Source organism: Delphinapterus leucas, chromosome 1 (genome assembly GCF_059928025.1).
Source record: "Delphinapterus leucas isolate spDelLeu-1000000601 "Yukka" chromosome 1, BTC_Dleu_Yukka2, whole genome shotgun sequence".
NCBI classification, from domain to species: domain Eukaryota; kingdom Metazoa; phylum Chordata; class Mammalia; order Artiodactyla; family Monodontidae; genus Delphinapterus; species Delphinapterus leucas.
In genome coordinates this window covers 170,416,554-170,432,793 of record NC_143129.1, presented here as the reverse complement: position 1 = coordinate 170,432,793, position 16,240 = coordinate 170,416,554, and the positions used below count along the sequence as shown (strand labels likewise).

Sequence of the window (16,240 nt, the reverse complement as noted above, 5' to 3'; positions counted from 1 at the left end):
CAGATCAGAGGGCGCCACTGCGCTGGCATTAGACCTGGTCACAGGTGGTTTTGTTCTCTGGGGATGGTATGGAATGTTAGGTACGGCCAGATGACTAGCTTTGGCCAATGAAATGTGAATGGAAATAATGAGGGTCATTTCTGGGCAGGAGCTTTAAGGGCTAAGTGGGTGCTTCACCATGTTCTCTTCCTGTTCCACCATGGCCAATGGCAACATTTCCAGATAATGGCAGCTCTGCCAGCCTGGTTCCCCAAGTGAGGATAAAAATGATGCAGAGGATGGGCTTCCCTGGTGGCGCAGTGGTTGAGAGTCCACCTGCCTTTGCGGGGGACGCGGTTTCGTGCCCCGGTCCGGGAGGATCCCACATGCCGCGGAGAGGCTGGGCCCGTGGGCCGTGGCCGCTGGGTCTGCGCATCCAGAGCCTGTGCTCTGCAGCGGGAGAGGCCACAGCAGTGAGAGGCCCGTGTACCGCAAAAAAAAAAAAAGAAAAAAAAATGATGCAGAGGAGAGTCTCGAGCTGACCCACAGAGGACAAGAAGCACAGGCAAGAAATAAACTTTTATTGCTTTCTGGGATTGCTTGTTACTACTGTATAATTGAATCTACCCTGACTGAAACATTCTAAAAAGTTAAATGAGGTCAGATCACATTAAGAAATGTGAGCATTATCTTTTTGGTAAATTACCCTTCAATATTATAGTCAATATAATGTTGTGTGGCTTAAAGGATAATTTTCAGTGAGGAAAATTCACCTACTCCAATGACATCAGATAAATGAGTCATTACCAGAACATGAACTGAATAGAGGAGATGGATCCAGTTTCCGAACAACTTCTTTCTCTAGGAAGGGTCCAGGTCTTTACAAAATATACCTGCATTATTTATGGGTCTAAGGCAGAATTTGGGTCTCACGCTCTAATGCTGTCAGAACTGACTTCTCAGCGTCTGCAGAACCAGCCCCAGGCACAAGGGATGGCTTCTACTGGTTCTGTGACTGCTGAGGGGCTCTGGTCCCTGTCTAGGGGTTAAAAGGCCCTACAATATATCTGTATGTGCTCTCATAGAAGGAAATCCATAATGTGTTCTTGAGTAAAAACAGCGAGGCAACAACTTGAGAAGGTACAGCCTTATTAAGTATACATGGAACATTTACAAAATTGACCTCACACTGAGGCAACAAGCAAGTCTCAGAATGAAAACCACATGGGTCATTTTCTCTGACCCAAAGCAGTTAAGCTAGAAAACAACAGCCATAGGGTAACTAAGAAAATCTCACATGTTTGGAAAGTAGGAAACATACTTTTAAATAATCCATGGGTTATACATCTTTTCACTTAATCCTCCTAACTATTCAGAATGCAGATCCTCATTTTAGAAATGCAGGAACTGAGACTAAAAAGAGAACATAATTTGCTCAAATTTACCCAGCTAGCAGTGGTGAAGCCTGGACTCAAAACCACGCTATAGAACTCTACAGCCAGGGCTTTAACGATATTCTCCTTATGCTATGTCTCACTGGAATCCACAGATCCTCCCCAGGTAGGTCCACAGCCTCAATGGATCTGGTGTTTCACCTCTGAGAAAGAATAGCTGTTGAGAGATGGGAGACAGTCCCAGCTTGCTTTGGTGACACTGACCTTGGCCCTGTTGCATAGAGACGCATTTCCTCTTGCTCTTGCTTCCTCTGGGGTGCCCTACTTGGACCAAGGTGAGAGGTCTAGAGTAGTGGAGAGGGGTGTTTCAGGTTGGTGTTCCCAGACAGCTTTGAACTAGATCACTAGGAAGGCTTCCTTTCCTTTCAAAGTTTTTTTCCACATGGGTACAAGTGGTAAGCAATCAAAGAAAGACAGAAGGAAAAGTTACTTCCAGATGGCTCCCCATCTTGCTGTAATGCAGTTTAAATACAGAAAATATTCTAGGCAAACATATCATTAGGCAAACATGAGTATTAATATCATTCATATTAAAAATGGAACAGAATGGAAATTCAACCTATATCTTGACTTAAATTTGAGACTAAGGCCTCAGAGCCAGAAGACCACTACAGCACCCTGATTCTGAGCAAGTTGGAGGCTCACGATATCTGAGGTAAGAGGCAAGACCAAAGTGTTCCTAAGACTTCTCTCTAGGGAAGGCTTCCTGAATTTGAACCGACCAAACTCCCTCACTGTTGTGGTGAGGGCCTGATCAAATGGCTACTTAACAATGTTATTCTCCCTTCTCCACCCCAACCTACGTCTGTTGTTTCCTGTCAAGCTACATTTTCAGCAAAACTCTAAGACATTCAGAGCCTCTGAGGTACCCGTTGCCCTTCAGCCTCTCTCCTTATGCTATCAGGACAATGCTGTCTGCCCCTTCCACGGGCTCACAAGTATAACTTGATCCTGACTAAATGCCTGAGACTATGTTTCATGCAGTGAGAAGGCTTGAAAATAAACAGAAAATCTGATGGTGGTCCATATCCTAGAAAGCTACCTAAAGTGTTTAGAACTCACCAAGCAACACTGGGGAGGGAGAAGGGGGAGGGGGAGGAAGAAATAGCAGCAGGTTGGGCTAGAGGTCCGGACAGTGGGAATTTTCCCTCCATCCTTTGGCTCCATTTCTTCCACTGCAGAAGCCACACTGGCCCAAGATGAGGGAGTCAGCTGGCTGGGTTAACAGCGTTCACAGTGCTCAGCCTGGGGCTTGGGTCCTCCCTTGCCCCGTCCCACTGCTTGTTCCCCACACCATCAGGGCTCAGTCCCCAGAAAGTCAGTTTGCCAATCAGTGAGTGACCCAAGTCCCAACATGAGTTTACGATCAACAAGTCCAAGATCCAAGTACCCGGTTATCCAATCAGCAGTGTGATTATATCCTCTCAATCTGTGCAGAAGGGTCATGATGACCACTTCCTGATAGGAGGACATGGGTGTCCCTGGGCAGGCCCCCAATGGGAACTCAGCTCAGTGACCTTTCACAAATGACCCGTTGTGCCTACAGGCTGGACAGATGGTGTGGGGCCCCTGGGGTTAGTGATGGTCCGATGCCTTCAATGAGGTTGTTCCATTGGTCATAGTCCTCGTTCAGGTCTGAATGAGAAAAAAATCCAGGTTAGGTAAACGGTTGTAAGGTTAGATCAAAGAGTAGCTACCATGGATTTACTGGGTCACACTAGAGAGAGGAGCACCTGGGATACTAAAAGGACTGGTTACGGTGGCTGTGATGGTGGAAGAAATAATGACAACTACTATTCATACATGTGCTTCATAAATGACTTGCTTGACCCATAACAACTCAGTAACGATAATAATAACAGAAGGTAGCACTTATTGAAGGATAACTCATTCCAGGAACTTTGCTAAACATGCATTGTTTCATTTAATTTTCATAATATCCCTATGTGTTAAGTACCATATTGGCCCTATTTCACAGTTGAGGAAACTGAGCCTCGGTGAAGCTACCTGATTTGTCCAAAGCCATTACAGATGGTGAGTGGTAGAGACAGAATTCAAACCCCAGTCAGGAAGGGTGAGAAAGTGGAAAGCCCACTTCCAAGCCCATGGATATTGCTGAGCAAGAACAGATCCTTCACACGCCAACCAGTGAATGTGGAAGCGGGGCCATGTCAGTGAAGGGCATAGGACAGCAACATCATGAAGCAGCATAACACCGGGTACAATTCAACAGAGGGCCCTGGGACCACGAGCAGATGGATCTAATGACTTGGCGAGAACAGTCAGAAAGGGTCCAAGGCCGCAGGCTGAGGGAGTAGGACACAGCTGAGCAGGCAAATGGTGTTTTTGTTCAAAACAAACAAAAAACCTGGGACAGAAGGCAGCGACCACTCTCCTTCAGCTTCAGATCCCCAGGGCCCTGCCAAGAACCTGGCATGGAACAGGTCCTCGGCAAACAGAGCGACATATTCATTAATACAAAAATTACCGAGCACAGCACTATGTGCCACGGTTTGTTCTTGGTGCCAAAAATACAGCCACAGACAAATAGAAACCCTCATCCTCTCAGAGCTCACAATCTAGGAGGCAGAGATAACAACAAACAAAACAAACTACATAGGATATGAAAAGGTGAGCAGCGCTGTGGCAAAAATGAGAGCCAGACAGAAGCAGTGCTGGTGGCCAGGAGATGGGGGTGACAGGAGGAAGGGACAGTACAATGGTTTTTTGGGTTGTTTTTTGTGTTTTTTAATAAATTTATTTATTTATTTATTTTTGGCTGTGTTGGGTCTTCATTGCTGCGCACGGGCTTTCTCTAGTTGCGGCGAGCGGGGGCTACTCTTCGTTGTGGTGCGTGGGCTTCTCATTGCAGTGGCTTCTCTTGTTGCAGAGCATGGGCTCTAGGTGTGTGGGCTTCAGTAGTTGCGGCACGCGGGCTCAGTAGTTGTGGCACACGGGTTTAGTTGCTCTGCGGCATGTGGGATTTTCCCGGACCAGGGCTCGAACCCGTGTCCCTTTCATTGGCAGGCAGATTCTTAACCACTGCGCCACCAGGGAAGTCCCAGTACAATATTTTAAAGAGGGTTGTCAACATGAGTCTCACTAGGAAGGTGAGCTTTGAGCAAAATGTGGAGGTGGGAGTGAGCCATGAGACTACACGGGAAGAACATTTGAGGCAGCAGGAACAGCAGTGCAAAGGTGTGAAGCGGGAGTGTGCCTGGGGTGTGGAGGCTTGTGCAGCGACAGTGAAGTAGGCCCGGGGAGCAGCCGCAGGAGGGACGCTGGGTGTTGGCTTTGTCTCTCAGAGAAATGGGAGCCACTGGAGGATCCTGAACAGTGGAGTGACAAGATCTGGCTTCCTTTCTGAAACAATCACTCTGGCTGCTTCATTGAGAAAGGACTGTGTAGGGTGGCGGTAGGGAGATGAGTTAGGAAACTCTTAGAGTGATTTAAGTGAGAGAAGAGTTGGACAGAATGGTAGTTGGGGTGGTGACCAGTGATTACTTTCTTTTTTTAAAGATAAATTTATTTATTCATTTATTTATTTTTGGCTGCATGGTCTTCATTGCTGCGCATGGGCTTTCTCTAGCTGTGGCGAGTGGGGGCTACGCTTCGTTGTGGTGCGCTGGCTTCTCTTGTTGCGGAGCACGGGCTCTAGGCATGCAGGCTTCAGTAGTTGTGGCATGTGGGCTCAGTAGTTGTGGCTCGTGGGCGCAAGAGCACAGGCTCAGTAGTTGTGGCTCACGGGCTCTAGATCACAGGCTCAGTAGTTGTGGCGTGCGGGCTTAGTTGCTCTGCGGCATGTGGGATCTTCGCGGACCGGGGCTCGAACCCATGTCCCCTGCATTGGCAGGCGGATTCTTAACCACTGTGCCACCAGGAAAGCCCCAAGTGATTACTTTCCATTTGTATTTTGAAGGTAGAGCCTATAGGATTCTCTGAGGGATTAGATGGGAGGTGTAAGAGAAAAGAATGGGGACTTTGGTTTGAGTAACTAGAAGGATGGAGTTACTATTAACTGAGGAGGGAAAGACTGCAGTTGAAAGCCGTTCTTGTGTGTGATGTCCTTAAGAAGTCGAGATGTTGAGTAGTGGGTTATATAAATCTGATGTTCTTGGGCGAGATCAAACTGGAGACATAAACTGGAGAGTTGTCAGCACAGATATGGCATTTAAAGCCATGAGACTAGATGACATGAGGAGATACAGGTAGAGAAGTGGTCCAAGCCCTGAGTCCCGGAAGCAGCAAAGCAGATGGAGGAGGAGCAGACACTGAGGGGGAGGAAGTCACAGGGGGACGTCTTGGAAGTAAAGACAGGGCTTCACAGAGGAGGGCGTCCCCAACTCTGTCCGCAGCTGCTGAGGTTCCAGTGAGATGAGGAATGAGGAGAAGTGATTGCTGGATTTAGTGCTGTGAAGGTCACCGGTGACCTTGACGAAGGCAGTTTTCATGGAGGACTGGGATGCAAAAGGCTGAATAGAGTAGGTTCAAGAGAGAATGGGGATCTTCCCTGGTGGCGCAGTGGTTGGGAATCTGCCTGCTAATGCAGGGGACATGGGTTCGAGCCCTGGTCTGGGAAGATTCCACATGCCACGGAGCAATTAGGCCCGTAAGCCACAACCACTGAGCCTGCGCGTCTGGAGCCTGTGCTCCGCAACAAGAGAGGCCGCGACAGTGAGAGGCCCGCGCACCGCGATGAAGAGTGGCCCCGGCTTGCCACAACTAGAGAAAGCCCTCGCGCAGAAACGAAGACCCAACACAGCAAAAATAAATAAATTAATTAATAAACTCCTACCCCAAACATCTTCTTAAAAAAAAAAAAAAAAAGTCTCCAAGCCAAAATTTATTAAAAAAAGAGAATGGGAAGAGAAGAATCAGAGAAAGTGAAGACATTCTTGTGAGGAGTTCGCTATCATGAGGAACAGGGAAACAGAGTGGTAACTGGGGGGCAAAGTGTGGGTCAAGACAGATTCTTTTCAAGAGAAATTTCAGCATGAAATAAACCAGCAGAGGGGAAAAATTGATGATCTAAGGTAAAGAGGAAAGAATTGCTGGCACAATCATCCTGAGCAGACCAAAGAGGGTGACAGCCACCATGCAGGGGGAGGGGTTGGCCCAGTTAGGCGACCGGAGCAGGAACCTCTAGGAACCAGACGGAAAGCTGAGTGTGTGCAAGAAGGTAGGTAGATGCAGCGTTGGGATTTTGAGGAGGTACTGACTGCCTCCATTTTCTTAGTGAAGTGGGAGACAAAGTTAAGCAGCTGAGAGACAGGATGGGGGGGAAGGTGTTAGAGCTTTGAAGAGAAAGAAGAAGGTGTGAAATTTCCAGGAGAGTGGGAGGGAGGATGAGTAGCTGGAGACAGGAGCTACATGTAGTTCGTATGAAAGAAACACAAATCTTCTTAACAGAAGGTAACACAATCCCTGTGTCAGCGGAACATGTGCTCTCAGAGGTATTTTTTAGGATCACAGGTATTTTTTAAAAGTGGTGAGAAGTTCACCTGAGCCACCTACAACCTATTTTAGTTTCCCACGTGACAATGTACTGTGGGAAATGGCCACCAAAAAGCTTTTCTTTCTTAGCAAAACGAATTACCCCAAGCTGAGAGCCTTTGCCTTTTTTCACTGTCCTATCTCTTAATCACTTGGATACTGCAAGAGCCTCCTAGCTGGGCTCTTTGCTGGGCAGCTCTCAACCTGCCCCATTTCACCCATCCTCCATGATGCACCCAGACTACAAACACAAGTCTAATCATGACAATCCCTTGCTTAGAACCCACCAAGGACACTCACAGCCCAATTCAAACTTATGGGACTTCCCTGGTGGTTCAGTGGTTAAGAATCCGCCTGCCAATGTAGGGACATGGGTTCAATCCCTGGTCCGGGAAGGTCCCACATGCCGCGGAGCAACTAAGCCTGTGCACCACAACTACTGAGCCTGCACTCTAGAGCCCGCGAGCCACAACTACTGAAGCCTGTGCACCTAGAGCCCGTGCTCCACAACAAGAAAAGCCACCGCAATGAGAAGCACGTGCACCGCAACGAAGAGTAGCTCCCGCTCGCCACAACTAGAGGAAGCCCACACGCAGCAACAAAGACCCAATGCAGCCAAAAATAAATTTAAAATAAATTAAATAAATTTTTTTAAAAATTCAAATTTATTTCAGCAAATACGTGGGCTTCTAGATCTGGTTTCTGCCCACTTCTCTACCTTTCTCTTCCAACAATTCACTATCCTGAACTCCAGATACACTAAACACAGCTTCTCAAAACTGACCAAGCCCACACCTGTCTTTGTGCCTCTGTCTAGAAGACCCTTGGCCCCTCCCTGCCTAGTGAGCGTTACTCATCTCTAACATTAAAGACAAGCATCGTTTTGTCTAGGGAGCCTCCTTTCCTAGCTGTCTTTTCCGTTCCATCAGAGTTAGGGCCTGTCCTCTGTGTCTCCCGAAGACTCAGTGCATCCCTGGGTCAGCAGAGCCACTGCCAGAACAGTGCAGCAATGAAGCACCTGGGCTTTCCAATCAGACAGCCTAGGGGGCATTCGGGCTTTGCCACTTACTAACCAGATAACCTTGGATGAATTACTTAAATTTTCTAAGCTTTAGTATCCTCGTCTGTAAAATGGAGTTAATAATAAAAGCAGCCATCAGAAAGGGCCATCTGCAGGATTATACATGCTAATGTAACTAAAGTACTTAGCAGAAGGCCTGGCATAAAGCACGTCCTCAACAATCTTGCTACAATCTAAGACTCTCCTAATCTTCTGCTGGTCTCCAATAGTGAGTATCTTAGCTCGATGGACATTGCTACTCAGGGGAGAGCAATAATGCCATGGTGGGCTCCCCTGTCATCTTTAGCTCTTCCCTAATGATATGATGCCTAAGAGGAAACAGGGAAAGTGGGCTGAGCACCGTGTAATCAGGCCCCGTTAAAGTCTTGAGACATGGATCCATTCCTCTCCTACCAAGTGATAAGAATGATGCTCTAGGGCTTCCCTGGTGGCGCAGTGGTTGAGAGTCCGCCTGCCGATGCAGGGGACATGGGTTCGTGCCCTGGTCCGGGAAGATCCCACATGCCGCGGAGCGGCTGGGCCCGTGAGCCATGGCTGCTGAGCCTGCGCATCCGGAGCCTGTGCTCAGCAACGGGAGAGGCCACAGCAGTGAGAGGCCCGCGTACCGCAAAAAAAAAAAAAAAAAAGAATGATGCTCTAAGGTCTCTATTAATCCTAAAGGCTCTAAACCCATGCTGGCACAATGGTTCATGATGAGCAAGATGAAATGAACAGGCATAAATATTAAAATGTAAATTTAGGTTCAAAAAGTCAATACATTCGAAATAGGACAGATACATTTTAAAAGCAAAGTCAATCCAAATCAGATTTGTTTGGCACTTGGTGGAAAGGTTAATACACTCAGGCCATCCAACTAGAAGTCTAGGGTCCAGAGCTCAGAGGTGACAGTCCTGCTGTACCAGGCACTGGCCACACCGCATCTGGCATGTCGTGTTCAAGTCAGGGCAGCACACGTTAAAAGGCACACCAACAAACAGCACATCCAAAGGGGGAAATAAAGGCCCCACGGGAAACTGCACAGGGAACAGGTGGAGGTACCAGGCACATTTAGCTTAACGAACAGAAAACTCAGAGAGGACACCATAGGTGACTTCAAATATCTAAAGAGCTGCCATGTACAGGGGTCTGAGGCTTCTCGGGGTAGCTCTTGAGGGGATACCCAGGGCAAGTGGGGAGGAGTTACAAAGAATCAGATCTTGGTCTTAGGTTAGAGTTAGGTCAAACCTAACTTCCCTTCTGAAGGAAGCTGCCTTACTGCCTAGCACCTGCTGAGGGATCAGCCTTGCACAGATAATGGTAGCCTACTCCATTCTGACTGGATCAGAAAGGGACCTCTGATCAAGAGAGCTCTGGGCCCGTGTTGGGCAGTGGCCTACAACGTGTTTTGGCCCGTAAAGATGAGCTGGTACAACCCAGTTGTTTCTCTTGGCAATCTGGTCTAAGAAATCCCAGAAGTATGGCGGTGAACAGAGGGAGCGGAAGATGAAAGGATGCCACGAGGGGAGAGGACAAGCCGCAAGGGGTTCAAGCCAACCGAAGTGATAAGGAAGCAGAAACAGTGAATACGCAGATGCTCTCAGCAAGAGTAAAAGTACAGAGTGGAAAGAGGAAAAATGCAGACCGGAGCAAAGAGAAACAGAGATGTCATGAGAGGAAGAGACAGAGAGACTGAGCCCAAGAGAGAGACAGAGAGAAGTCAGTCCTACAAGCTACCTCGGTTCCTGTAACTTTTCCCTTCCCTGCCTGGCCAGGTGTACTGTCATAAACAAACTCTCCTTCCTTCTTGAGGCAAATTAGTGGATCTCTAGTCCTTGTAACCAAAAAAAGCCTAACTAGAATATCAATTCTTAAAACTATTGAAGTTTCCTGTGACGGAGAGGGCTGACCCTCAGAGCAGCGCACTCTCCAAGCTGCGTGACCACACAGCAGGGAAGATATGAGAGGATGTCTTCTCTGGGTGGGAGGCTGGACCAAAGACCTCTACAGGTCTGGCCATTTGCTGGCCTGTGATTTATGACATTAGTCATCATCCTTCTATACTTTTTCTTTTTGTAAATAGCACTTCCACAATTTAGCCCATCTTCTATCGTCATAACCTCCTCCACAACACAGATAAGGTGAGTGCTAATGAGTTAGAACAGGTAGTGGAGTAGAGAGAGGTGAATGTTCCATTTACAATGAGGAAACCAAGGCTCAGAAAAGTTAAATGACTAGGCCAAGGTCATTCAGGTGGTAGAGACAGAATCAGGATCTCCAAACTTTCAGCTAAGTGTTCTTTCTAGAATTCTATGTAACTCTCTCCTTCATTCACATTTTGCCATAAATCTCCCTGATCCGAGACATGTCAGTATAGACCACTGTGCAGGGAAATCTAAGAGACCCCCCCACCAGCTGCCCCAAGAGCCCCAGTTCTCTCCTTACCAAGGTGCTTCTGCAGGAAGGCCAACATGGCCTGCACCACAGTCTCCTGACCTTTATAGGGGTCCAAGCTCCCATGGGTTTGAGTGGAGAAGAATTTAGCAATCCAGTTACCAGCCATAAAAGCAAAGTCAGTTTGACTCCAATGAACAGAACCACTAAAAGAAAAGAAAAACAAGTATCTGGTAGGGCTCTGGAGGCTAGGGCACATAAATATTTAAGCACCTACAATGTGCAAGGTGCTTTACATGCATTATCTCACTTAATTTTCACAACAATCTTGCAAGGGAAGTATTTTCCTCTTTGACAGACCAGAGGAGAGAAATGATCTGCCCAAGTTCACACAGCTAGTAAGGGATGGAGCTAGGATTTGAAAGGAGGTATACCTGGCTTCAAAGCTGCTTCAACTCCTAGACCATAAGGCCGGACTATGCAGGGAAAAGGCGGAGTCAGCTGGAGAGCGGATGGGGCTTTGAGGCGAGGTCTGCAGCACCTGCCATTCCCACGTTATTATAAACTATCACCCCATGGTTTTTACCCAGTGACTTCTGAACATTCACAAAACTTATCAGCTCCATCTTTAGCTCAGAACTGTACACAAAGTAAACAGGAAAAAGAAATAACTTGCCTTTAAGTAATCAGAAAAGTTACGGCAAGTGCTTGTAAAAGAGTGTTTCTGGATCAGAATTTAAGTCCTTTGACATCAAATGCACTTAATTTGAAGGTGAAATTCTCACTAGGTTCATTTCTAGCTAAATTACTCATAACTAAATTTACTAGTCAATTCAATGAGGGAAGGAAGATTTAAATGTTAAACTCTATTTGATATCATGCAGAAAAACTGACTTTAAAAGGGATTATTATCTAAGGTACATGCGAAAGTATAAAGAAAAATATAATGGATACTTGAGTATCCAGCACTCAGTTTAAGAAATAATATATCGTCATGAGTTAAATCCAGGGACTTCCCTGGTGGCGCAGCGGTTAAGAATCCACCTGCCAATGCAGGGGACATGGGTTCGATCCCTGGTCTGGGAAGATCCCACATGCCGCGGAGCAACTAAGCCCATGAGCCACAACTACTGACCCTGCGCTCCAGAGCCTGTGAGCCATAACTACTGAGCCCACGTGCCACAACTACTGAAGTCCGCATGCCTAGAGCCTGTACTCCACAACAAGAGAAGCCACCGCAATGCGAAGCACGTGCACTGCAACGAAGAATAGTCCCCACTCTCCACAACTAGAGAAAGCCTGTGTGCAGCAACAAAGACCCAACGCAGCCAAAAATAAATAAAATAAATTTATTAAAATAAAAAAAACAGAGCTAAATCTGCAGTTTTTGTGTACCCCTTCCCAAATGCTCTCCCTCCCCTCCAGAGGTCACAGTTATCCTGGATCTGAATGGCTTAGGGAAACTGTCAAGCAGTCCGCTGCTGTCATGAAATCAACATGAAAGGAGAGGGGCTGGCCCCAAGGAAGACAGCCTGGGCCAAGATGGGCAAGGGAAGAAGCCATGGCCTACTGAGCAGACCCCTAGCAGTCCGGGCTTTGGATCTGGCATTTCAACCACCTGAATGAGTCCATAGGGCCATGACATGTAGTTACTTGTCATTTCGCTGAAATAGGACCTGGGATTCTTGAATCATGTGGGCTATTTGGCTCAAGTACAGGGCAGGACCAAGTCAGAGACTTGTCAGTGAGACTTTAGTCCTGCATCTGTAGCTCTAAGCCACTTCCTATGTAAAGTTCATTCTTTTTTTTAATAAATTTATTTATTTTATTTTTGGCTGCGTTGGGTCTTCGTTGCTGCATGTGGGCTTTTCTCTGGTTGTGGCGAACAGGGGCTACTATTTGTTGCAGTGTGAAGGCTTCTCATTGCGGTGGCTTCTTTTGTTGTGGAGCACGGGCTCTAGGCGTGTGGGCTTCAGTAGTTGTGGCACACGGGCTCAGTAGCTGTGGCCCACAGGCTCTAGGTGCAGGCTCAGTAGGTGTGGTGCACGGGCTTAGTCGCTCCGCGGCATGTGGGATCTTCCTGGACCAGGGCTTGAACCCGTGTCCCCTGCATTGGCAGGTGGATTCTTAACCACTGCACCACCAGGGAAGCCCTAAAGTTCATTTCTTAAAGTCACTCAAAATCTTCTCTCTGTGAAAAATGCCTCCTAAAATCAAACCATCTGACAGTGTTGATGATGGAAGTGAAGAGAATATGGTTTCTCTCAGGCAGAGAATAGATGGCTCATGGAAGATACCTGAATTTAGGTATTCATGAAGGTCTCTAAAAATCCAGCTTATGAGTGTCAAAGGTCTACTATATCCATACTCTTCAAAAGACTCAATAAAATTCCCAAATGAGATTAGAGATTCCTGGAGTCCACCCAGACCCACACCTCTTCCTCTCTAACACATAATCCCATAACACCCTGTCATAAAGTCATATAAGCTAGTGAATAAATCACTGTAGGTAGAGCTAAGTGTTAAAGAAGGACAGATATGAAATTCCAAAGGAATTAAGATTTTGAAATTCAGGAGGTATTTATGTATTCTATCAATGGGTAGAGCTTCTGGATAATTTAGAGGAAATTACGGGAGCCACAGCTGAGCAGAAAATGGAGAGGCCACTGGGGATCATGATCTTGGAGTTTACTCACAGGACAGTTATGATCCTGGACTGATCATGCTGGGCACAAATCTTCTTCATCAAGTTGACACTCTCCATTGTCTGGAATTTCTCAGCATTGATGAAAAATATAGGGCCTCGGGCCGTGGGGTAAAAGTCACGTTCCAGAGGAAACATCCAAGCATCCAGAGCCACAGCACACCTGGAACAGGACCAGACACATGGAACTGCCACGTAGAAACTCAAGCAAGAACAATTAGGGTAGTTCTCCCTTCGGTGGGGTAAAAAGCTCAGAAAGCCAGGAAGGGGAACCAGGGCCCATACCCTTCAGTTAGGATCTTGGATAGAGATCACTTTTACCTGTCGCCAAAAATCCTCTAGATTTTTAAACTCTCTGAAAACAAGGATCAGACCTCCTCCTTCTCTTGGAGCTACTCTCAGGCAGCTGACTTGAGTCACACAGAATGGCACTTCATTCATTTGCTCATTCATTCATTCACCTCATCAAGTACCTACTATGTGCTTAGCCTTGTGCTGTGGATTTAGAGATAAATGACACAGTTGTTGCTCTCCTGGAGCTCCCAGAATAGCAGTGGAGATAGAACCACACAAGGTAGCAAAATACAATTTAGTGTCCTGATTGCACAAGCTGCTAAGTAAGCCCAGAGCATACGTGGCAGGAACGTCAGGGAAAGCCTCCTTGTTGCCACAACTCAAAGTCATGGCCAGTTTGTCCAGCAGAAATCTCTGTCACCAAGGGCAAAACTAAGGCCCTAAGATTAGCATCCTACTATCCCCCACCCCCAATGCTCCTCCAGTCTCCTTCATCTCAATAAAGGACAATCATCTTCCACTCAAATGATGGGCACACAGATGAAAAACCTTGATTCCTCTCTTTCCTTCACCTCAAACATCACTAAGTCCTGAAAATTCTAAAACCCATCCTGACTCCCTTCACTTCTCTCCATCCCACTACCTCCATCCTAAAGCAAATCCCTCATCTCTCACCTTGACTCTGAAATAGCCTCCTTCTACTTAGCCTCCTTGTTTCCAGTCTTATCCTGCTACAACCCACTCTTCACATAGCAGTTTTTAAATGTAAATAAGATTTTTCTATACTTAAAATCTTTCAGTGGTTTCCTATCATACTCAGAATAAAATCTAACTTCCTTACTCTGGCCAGAAGGCCCCATGACCGGGCCCCTGTTTATCTCCCTGATCACACCTCGAATCGCTTCCCCCTCGCTCACTATGGTCCTCCCACACTGAAACAGCAAGCTTCTTCCCACCTCAGGGACTTTAGCTGTTCCCTTGGCCTAGAATGATCTTCTCCTAGACCTTTATGTGGCTGGCTTCTTTGCCTTTGAGTCTAGCTTATGTCACTTTCTCCAGGAAGCGTCCACATACTCCAGCTTATCAGCCTATTTTACTTTCTTCGTTGCACTTGGGTGCCAGGGATTTGATTACTTGTTTGGTAGTCTCCTCCCACAGCAACATAATTCCATGAAATCAGAGACGTTGCTTTCTTCTTCACCACTGAATCCCCACCTCCCAAAACAGTACCTAGCACAAAATACATGCTGAATGAATGTATGGTGTGTGGAGCTAACAGCAGCATCACTGGGAAACTCACCGAAATCGGGTCTCCTTGGCTAAAGCCAGAATAGCTGTGGCCCCTCCAAATGAATGTCCCATTACAGCCACGCGGCTCACGTCAATGCTGCCCTGAGAAAGGTCAGAAACACAGGGGTGCATTTTTAGGAACTCTTCAAGGGCAAGAGGAAGAAACAGTGAGACAATGATGCAGAAACACAATACAGTGGGCGAGACCTCCAAAACCACGGTATTAAGCACCTCTTGCCCACTGGAGAGCAACGGGTCAGGCCATCCCTGGACTGAACAGCCTTCTGTAGGCACGAATTCTGAAAACCACATTTTTTGTCTTTATTTTAATAATCTTGCCACCTATAATATCTGGACGAGGTAGATATTCAAATATCTATGAATAAACAGAAATTATATGACCTATCAGTATAAGAGCACGTTAAGAATAAGAACTGTCAGGAATTCCCTGGAGGTTCAGTGATCAGGACTCAGTGCTTTCACTGTGGTGGCCAGGGCTTGATTCCTGGTCAGGAAACTAAAATCCCGCAAGCCGCACGGTGCGGCCAAAAAAAAAAAAAGAATAAGAATTCACTTTATTTAGATCCTTGCCTTATAACCAATCCAACCAGAGGGATGGATGACACGTGCTCCAAGTCAAGTACAGAATGGGGACGCTCCTACTGCCCCTCCACTTTGCTCTGAAGCAAGGACTGCTTGTACCAAAACCAATTCAGGTTCTACTTCCTCTGACATCTGTCCTGACTTTTATCTAGCAAAGTGAGCCTGCTCTCTCTAACGTGCTCTGCAAGCATCTATTTCTGGTTGTCCCCAGAAGCCTTCAGGACATGGTTATATAAAAAACCACTGCAGCTGCCTCCTAAGGGGCTCAAAAAAGTCTCTCCAGGATTTGCTGCCCAGCCTCTGCCCTGAACCCATGTTGTCCTTTGCTCTTCCCAACTTCTATCCCAAGTTTTTGTATCTAAATTCTCCCCTCTTTGCTCAGTACCTTTGGATTGGTCAAGGTTTCTTCAGCTTTTTTAATAAGTTAATATATCTACATAACTCTAAAATCAGGAGTATATAGAGAAGTCTCCTACCTACCCTATTCCCTGTCCACACAGTTGCCCACTCCCTACCCAGACAGGTAAGTTGCTTGCGTCTTTACAGAGCTTACTTATGCCTACACAGGTAAACATGAATATATACTTTCCCCCCTTTTACACTGTAAAAGCTTCCTTATTCTTTTTTACAGCTACATTTGATTTCACCATGGTACAGACAGCTAGTGATCACCAAAACTGTTCTTCTTCCTGGATACACAGCTAGACTCTATTTCCCAGCAGTTAGATGTGGCCTTGTGACTTGATGTGAGCGATAGTGGTCTTGTGATAGAATATGAAAGTGATTATCTCCATTTACAGGCATGGTCTATAAAAACTCTTCCATGCAAACCTCCATGCTCTTTCCCACTCCTGGCTTAACGTACATGGTGAAGTTGGGTTTCACAGGTGGAAGAGGGTGGAGCGATTAGAAGAAGGGAGCCTGGATCATGTGGGAGAGAAATAAATTTCTCTTTGTTAAGCCACTGAGATT

At 46.6% G+C, this 16,240-nt stretch overlaps 1 protein-coding gene across 2 annotated transcripts in view; it reads right to left on the bottom strand.

The window, feature by feature from the left end:
- Positions 1-539: 539 nt before the first annotated feature.
- Positions 540-16,240, bottom strand: part of PAFAH2 (platelet activating factor acetylhydrolase 2) — a 32,077-nt gene continuing 16,376 nt past the window's right edge. Inside the window, exons 8-11 of one of the 2 annotated variants that reach the window (XM_022551782.2) lie at positions 14,676-14,767; positions 13,074-13,244; positions 10,429-10,583; positions 540-3,068 (exon numbers count right to left, since the gene is read on the bottom strand). In XM_022551782.2, the coding sequence (XP_022407490.1) occupies positions 2,974-3,068; positions 10,429-10,583; positions 13,074-13,244; positions 14,676-14,767 (513 nt within the window). In that variant the 3' untranslated portion in view covers positions 540-2,973. The remainder of the gene's footprint in view (positions 3,069-10,428; positions 10,584-13,073; positions 13,245-14,675; positions 14,768-16,240) is intronic. The other variant, XM_022551783.2, reaches the window with a different exon arrangement.